Here is a 7,449-nt window from a genome sequence, read left to right on the forward strand (position 1 = left end):
CATACCAAAACACAATCCGAAACACGCACACAAAAGGATCCAGCACCTGAGTCAGGGAGGAAGGGAACTTAAATAGACACGACACTGACGAGACAGAGGAGGGCACAATGAACAATCAGGCCACAGAGATGGAAGGGAAAACGAGACAACCCAAAAACAATAATAGAATAATTGAAAACAATAATACAATTAAACAGGGTAACTGAACAGAACTAAAAACTGAAGTGCCGCCATCTGGCGTCCCAAAAAGGGAAACGCTGACAAACCACAGAACCATGACAGTTTTTATTTAGCTGTTCAACTTGCAAGTTTCTTTTGCAAATTAGTGTTATTATTTAGCTGTTCAACTTGTCAGTGGCTGAAATGTAGGTTATATGTGTTTACAGTGTATGCTTATTTATGTAACCAGGGTTCAAAGTTTTCCTAGTCTCAGTAAAAATTTTATAGTGCTGATAAAGTACAGTAACTCCATTCTGCTGTTGTCTGGGGCTTTTTTATGGACTCTTGGCCTCTCCCATTCCCTGTTCCCTGTTTGTTTTTAAAATGCAGGGCTGGTTTTGGCTCACACACAGGGCATATTCCTGGAAGGCATCTACGCTCAATGAACAGACTGTTCTGTTCCTCACCTTGTTGAGAGCGATTTTCCACGCAGAGACGTGTCCACATTCATGGCTTCATGGCGAGGCCTACTGCTGGAATCTCTGTGTCCCCTCTAAACCGACGGGCCCAGCTTAGCGCGCACAGGAACCGTCACATCCGCACCCTGTCTGATAGGTCATTAATCACGTCTCCTGTCATTCTGATATTAGGTTGGTCAGCAGAGTATGGGCTCCCCCACTACGCTGGGTTCCTCCATATTTCTACCCAATAGGAGCTTTTTTCTTGTCTTTGTTTTTGCAAGCTTTTATTTTTTGGGGTGGGGGGGGGGGGGGGGGGGGTGGGGGGAATCTCTCGGTCTTCCTCAGTTTTCCTGTTAAGTGTCTTTGTGACAGTGCCTCTGTATTGTACAAGGGAAGGTTGACTGGATAGGCTCCTGGAGAAAAGCTCTAGGGCACTGCACAGTACAGGCTATAGACACTGTAGGTTCCCAAGGCCAAGTCAGGCACTCTGAATTAACGCTGTCCCACTTTGCCTTGCGTCTACGAATTCTTACTTGTTCTGCAGAAATAGTTGTTGATTATGAACACATGGATAAATTCCCTTGGAACAATACTCTGGTTTGGTTTACAGAACTGCTAACTTTGTGCTGACAGGCAGCAGATTCACTATATTGTACATTTTGGGTAATGAAAGCAGAAGAGTAAACAGTAAGACTTAACAGTCTTTATTGACAGACTTTATTGCCATTTACAAATAATTCTTATCCTGGGAACCAAAAATAATTACAGAGAAACGCATACTGTAGCAGTTCTGAGCAGTGGCTTATATTTGAATATTTACTTTTTGATTTATTTTTTTAAATCCGTCCCCCGCCACCTGACCCCTTGGTTTGCAACCTCTTTTAAGCGCAAGACAGCAGGATAACGGCGCTAGTTTCTATGACAGTGTGGAGGCGGAGCTTGAATGGGATGGAGTCGGCCATTGGCTTCATCTGACTTAAATCCCGCTGAGAACCAATGGAACCAATGGAACATGAGCAGAACCCAAAGAACCTGCGAGGAGCTCCAGACCGCAGGAACGTCCCTGCTCTTCTCTGACAATATACTGAAAAAAGATGTGAAGACATCGTCTAAAGGAATTATATAGACTACGATTCTACAGCCATTTAAATTTATGATCTCCTGACCACACATTTGCTATATGTACCGCAGTTATTGCATCTATCGTGTGCAGTTTTTGATGGCATCTTATTTTTTTTATTATTAGTTTCCCAGTTGATATTTACAACTGTAGCATAAAAAAATAAGGCTGACCACTAGACATTTGTCTGTCTGTAAAAAAGGCAAACAAAAGTCTACTAATGAAAAGTATTACATTGGCAATGGAAATTGAGTAAATTGTTCAAGAGTATCTGACATTTCAAATCCTGAAAGGAAAGATCAGTCAAAGAGTTAGCTTTACAGGTGGTTCTATTAATCTTGGACCATAATTATATTTCAGACAAGGTGAACCAGCCTTCAACAATAATGCAGTAATATAAAGCAATCTCTCTCATTAGTTTTTATTTTCATGTCATAAAAAGTTTTAACCTAAGAAATTTCTGGACAACTTTAAAAAGGCAATTCAATTTTGTATTTCGTGTGCCTTCAACCTAGAGTGCGAGACTTCCATTTTGTAATGTTACTATTATGTTAAATAAAGGACTTCACCTCAGTGTGAACTCATTTGAGTTCTTATGAGTGAAAAGATGACATTTAAGTGCTAACGGTGCCATTTTGAATCTAATGCTAACAAAGAATTGAATGCTGAGACACCTTTGCCTATTCATGCTGTGTCCCTTAAGTGCTGTGAGTGTATTCTGCAATATTACTCAGCCACATTATATCAGACCAATACCTCTGATATGGATCCAGGTTTGCACTGTTATTACTGAATTTCAGGTCTTTTGTTTAATTACACTTACCTTGTATGGATAAAAGCCCATCTTTAAAATCTCTTCATTTGAGCCCCAGGAGTGAGTGTTCTTTTTATATTACATACAAAGTTAAGGTTCTTTAAGTGCTTTTTATGAATGTTCAGAGTTGACAATGTTTTTCTTAACCTGTGAGAGGGGAGGGGACACAAATGAAGAAAACTTCTCAGAAATTATTTATGAACTATTTATAAAATGGTCCCTTTATTGAAAATGCAATCCTTGTCTGAAGTTTGACCATGGGTTAATTTTGAAAACTTCTCCGACCAGATATTTGCCTTCTGAAATTTTCCGCTCAGTATTCTGCAGTCCTGAAGGACTATCAATTCTCGAATGGACCTTTAGAGGTATGACACCTCAATAAACGATTCCTTCTGGTTCCAGCAGTAAGTATCTCTCCATTGAATGTGGAACGGGCAGTGTTTTGATCCCGCGGTGGCATCTGTTGGACATATGTGCCCGAATTGCACATCTGGCCAAATGCAGCAGAGTGCGTGGTGTGTTGCTGCACACAGCAAATACAGAGTCATAGAAATCACGGTGTTGCTGTAAAAACAAGGAGAAAAAAAAAGCCATCATAAACACAGGTGTATTTTCAAAACACTTGAATCAGCTAGATCGGAATTATTTACTCTGCATTCTTTCCATAATGCGCACGCACACACACGCGCACACACATGGTACACACACACACGAACACGCGCGCATGCACACACACACATTCAAGCACTTCAAGAGCCTACAACCTTTGCATCAAATCTGCCTTAACCAGCACTAACGGTTTACAGCCACCAAATAAGTTCAGTGTTTAACAACACTGAAAATATGTAAGTAGTTAAGATATTTTAAACACGATTACCTGGTATGTGCTTTCAGGAATAGCCATTCTCCATTTCCTTGTGGCTTTGATATGTTCGTATGAGTTTATCAGTATTTCCACAGCCCGAGGACACTGATAACAGGCATACAACACCTGTGGAAATGATCAAAGCATTAATTAAATTGCACAAATTGGTAAGCAATCAATGTTCCACGGTGACCTGAATACATATATCTTAATGCAACATGGTCTCTGGAATATTTTGTACACTATTCATGTCCCAAAAAGTCAAGGAAATTGAGTACTTGTCCTTGATCAATGGTCTTGTGCATTTTGTAGCATGACCTGCCATGCATACATACATACACACAGTATGTACATACACACATAAATGTATACATACATACATACATACATACATACATACATAACAAGTATGCTTGTGTACAGTGAAAGCCATTTTCATATGATCACAGTTCCATGACCTATGTACTGTATACTGACTACATTTATCAAAATTTCTGGGGATGCATCTCAAAACAGGCCTTGTAATATCAACCAAGTACTTCTTTGCTCATTCATATTTCAACACAGATTCCTCCGATACTGCTTACTACATCTGACTTTGAATTAGTAATGTAAATAGCAAGGGTTTCTGGGAACAGCAAGCAGATATATGGTATACTTCAATTCACACTACAACTTTCAAGCATCTGAGAACATTTTGAGAAATTTCAATGCATACTTGCTTTCATACACTTGAGCCAGGCCACAACCTTCTGCACATCTATATATACTGTCGGGGCGTATCTCTTTTCTAACAGTTCAATCAGGAGCAAAACAATTTCATCTTTCACTTGAAAATGATCCTGTAGTTCCTAAGCTCCCCATTTAAGACACTGCAAACCGAGCTCTGTCTGTCATTGAAATGCATGAGATTTTTTACCTTGTTTGGGTAACTGTTAGATTGGTCCTCATTGTACCTCATTCCTGAGACCACAGACACACATGTGCGAGACCTTACGGCTCTTGTTTCTTAATTTAAAAACTGTGAAATGAGATTCAGCTCGAAAGGAGGACAATCCAGTTGATGTATAGCACAGCTCCTTCATTTGTGAGGCATTGGGGCTTCTTCAAAGGAGGGATTCCCAACTCTTAGTCCAACTAGCTAGCTCGCTAGCCATGGCTAAGGGGCAGGTGAAAACCAGGTGAAGGTTTCCGGGGTTACCTTGTGGAACTGGGGGGGGTATATCCTCGCCGCGCCGTGATTGAGCAGCAGCTGGTAGCAGACCTCCGGCTCCCCCATGGGCCTCACTTGCGTCACCTTGAGGACGTACTGGATGGGCGCGCAGCCGTTGATGTCCATGACGCGGGCGTCGGCCCCCGCCTCCAGCAGGATCTGCATGAGCGCACGGTCGCAGTTCCAGGCGGCCTTGTGCAGGGCGGTCTTGTAGTCCTCCTCCTGCAGGTCGACGACGGCGCCGTAGTCCAGCAGCATGCGGCAGACCAGGTGGTGGTCGGGGCTGTAGAGCTGCTCGCGGAGGCTGAGCGCCCAGAAGGCCGTCACGATCAGCGGCGTCTCGGACCGCGCGTTCGGCGCGTCCACGTGGGCGCCGTGGCGGACGTACAGGGCGATGTGCTCCGGGAGGCCGAACCGCGCCGCGGTGTGCAGGGGCGTGTCCTCGTCGTTGTTGTCGCTCCGTTTGTTCACCTGCGCTCCTAAATGGCACAAGATTGCACAGCAGTTTCTGTTCGTGTACTAAAATAGTTTCAGTTTGTTTATTAAAAATATCTATCTGTTCGTCCGTCCCACCGTCCATCTCTGTCTGTATAAAAATCTATATATGCAGATATGACTGGTTGAAAGGAGGACTACTCAAAGTAAAAAAAAAAATTATCTATGTAGATAAACATAACAGTGTATTTATGTAACATACTAGGCTTAGACCTATATATAGGTCGGCACACCTTTAAGAATGAGCTGTTTGGCGCAGTCCACAGACTCCTTGGTGGTGCAGTAGTGTAGAGGCGCGTGCCCGCTCAGAGAGACGCTGTTGACCCTGGCTCCGTGGTTCAGCAGGAGGGTGACAAAGTCAGCGTTAGACACCTCACACGCCACGTGCAGGGGGGTCTTCCCGTTGGGCTTCCGGTTGACCGCCGCCCCTCTCTCCAGGAGCACCAAGGCGCTCGCCAGGGAGTTATACATCACACAAACGTGGAGGCCCATAGCCCAAGAGGACTCCAGCTTGTATCCAGGCAACCAGTAACCTGCAACCAAAAAAAAAAAAGCATCAAATAATAAACATGAAAACAGTGGTTACGCTATGTATACCGGATCCTACTGTCTGGGGAGATTGAAATGGAAGGCAAATGACAGGAGCAAGTTTCTGTTTGAAAAGCATTTGAGAGAACAGCAAGGGGGATATTATTCTCAAGCTACAATGGAGCCATAGTGGAAATATACCCACTGTGATCATATATTCATAAGATTGTAAAAATCCTACTTGTAGCTTGTGTCTTTGGAAGAAGTTTAGCTCCCCACAGTGGTGAATCACGCTCCTCGAGTTCTTGCTGTTTTCATGGCCGTGTGCCCGTAAATGTTGTTTTGCAGGAGGCTCGATTTCGACCAAATTCCTGACGTTTGGGCCACAAGCCTCTAGAGGGAGGCTTCTCCCTTACCTTGCTTGTACGATGCCAGGATCATGCTCCTGTCCTCCACCTCGAACACGGTGTCGATGTCTATGTTGGTGGAGTGCAGGATCTTCTGCACCTCCTCCGCGTCGTCGCGCTGGAGCGCCCGCAGGAACCGCTCTTTCAGCCTCTTTGCGGCTTCTGACTTCTGGCCGATCGCCTCGCCCATGTCCTTCGCCCCGCCACGGTCGCCGGAAGGAATTCCCTGGAGCTGAGAGAGCGTGTGAGACGCACTGCCGCAGCACTGTAACCGCCTCAGCCTGAGAGCGCAGGTCTGGCCGGCCTGCAACGCAACTGTTGCGACGTTAAATTTGTCAGACTATTTATAGAAATGAGGGCACAGAAGGGCATTCCTGCTTCAGACCCAGGCAGCTGACCTACAGGGCCTGTGGGATATAAATATAACAAAAGCAATACACGAGGCTGCCACTGAGACCACTGCCTGCCGACTCTTTCATTTTGAAACTCTGGCCTAGCCGAACTGTTGGTGATTCCATTAAAAGCGAACAGAACTACATTTACCTAATCATGATGCAAAAATAGTTTGAAAAAAGGAGTATAGCCCTTCTATTTATGCTTTCATTAAAGCTATATTTCAGCCCGTAAGTATTATTTTATAAGTATATAGTGACACATTTTTTCTAGGTTTGGCTCTGTATTCCAACACATTTGGTTGAGCAACTAATTGTTCAATCGCTCTTGCTTCCCTAAAATGTGGGGACTGTGCAGAAATAGGGCTGTAATTCCTACACGGATTTCCCCATATGGATTCTGAACACCCTCAAGTTAAAGGAAGACTATGCAGGATTTTTATTATTATTAAATAACCATGCTAAGGCATATCCGTGTTCCACTGGAAATCTAGTTTCACGAAATTCCTGCGCCTTTTACTGGGAGGGCTGGGTGTGACTACAGTCAGTGGTCTGGGATGAATTTCCAGAAGTGATTGTTGCTTATTAGCTGCTGCACTGATGGATGCTAAGTAGGCCAGATACAGATAAGCAAAAAGACAATCTGACAAGGCTCGTTCAATAACAAGAGTCAGCCTTGGAATTACTTTTCCATGGTGGTGTCAGCTGAGGTTCGCCAAGGGGATGAAAAGCGGCTCAGAGTTTTCTGTTGAACTGATTTGTAGCTTACTTTTAGCTAGCTAGTTATGTTAGGCAGCTAGATGCCTGAGGTTGGGGAGCTGTTCTCCCATCAAGATGTCTTCCTCCCTGTGGGAACTGCTGTTATTTATTTCAATCTGCAAGCCAAGATTCCCCATCCTCATGAGGATTCACTGATGACAAAACGGAGCATAACTGCCCAGGCATCAGTAGTAGCGTAATTGGGTTATGCAGCAACACAAGTATCCTAAACACAA

The 7,449-nt window shown here is 43.9% G+C and overlaps 1 protein-coding gene across 3 annotated transcripts; it reads right to left on the minus strand.

Moving 5' to 3' along the window:
• Positions 1–945: 945 nt before the first annotated feature.
• Positions 946–6,360, minus strand: asb4 (ankyrin repeat and SOCS box containing 4). 3 transcript variants are annotated; one of them, XR_004766494.1, is made up of 6 exons: positions 6,072–6,360; positions 5,361–5,660; positions 4,621–5,111; positions 3,432–3,545; positions 2,564–3,118; positions 946–1,704 (listed from the first exon to the last, which is right to left on the minus strand). XR_004766494.1 is itself a non-coding variant. In XM_035428696.1 (5 exons), exons 1-5 carry the CDS (start codon positions 6,250–6,252, stop codon positions 2,930–2,932), a joined length of 1,275 nt encoding a protein of 424 aa, XP_035284587.1. In that variant the 5' UTR covers positions 6,253–6,360; the 3' UTR covers positions 946–2,929. The 3 variants fall into 3 exon arrangements, 1 of the variants encoding a protein (XP_035284587.1); XR_004766495.1 differs by having other exon boundaries at positions 946–2,026; XM_035428696.1 differs by having other exon boundaries at positions 946–3,118.
• Positions 6,361–7,449: the final 1,089 nt, after the last annotated feature.

This window comes from Anguilla anguilla, chromosome 8, assembly GCF_013347855.1.
Source record: "Anguilla anguilla isolate fAngAng1 chromosome 8, fAngAng1.pri, whole genome shotgun sequence".
Taxonomy (NCBI): domain Eukaryota; kingdom Metazoa; phylum Chordata; class Actinopteri; order Anguilliformes; family Anguillidae; genus Anguilla; species Anguilla anguilla.

Excerpts from the sequence above, each read along its gene's own strand:
- asb4 (XM_035428696.1), bottom strand. The coding sequence starts at position 6,252 with ATGGGCGAGGCGATCGGCCAGAAGTCAGAAGCCGCAAAGAGGCTGAAA. Across the intron at positions 5,661-6,071 it reads CCTGGCATCGTACAAGCAAG|GTTACTGGTTGCCTGGATAC; the intron begins GTAAGGGAGAAG and ends TTTTGGTTGCAG. Across the intron at positions 3,119-3,431 it reads TTCCTGAAAGCACATACCAG|CAACACCGTGATTTCTATGA; the intron begins GTAATCGTGTTT and ends TTGTTTTTACAG.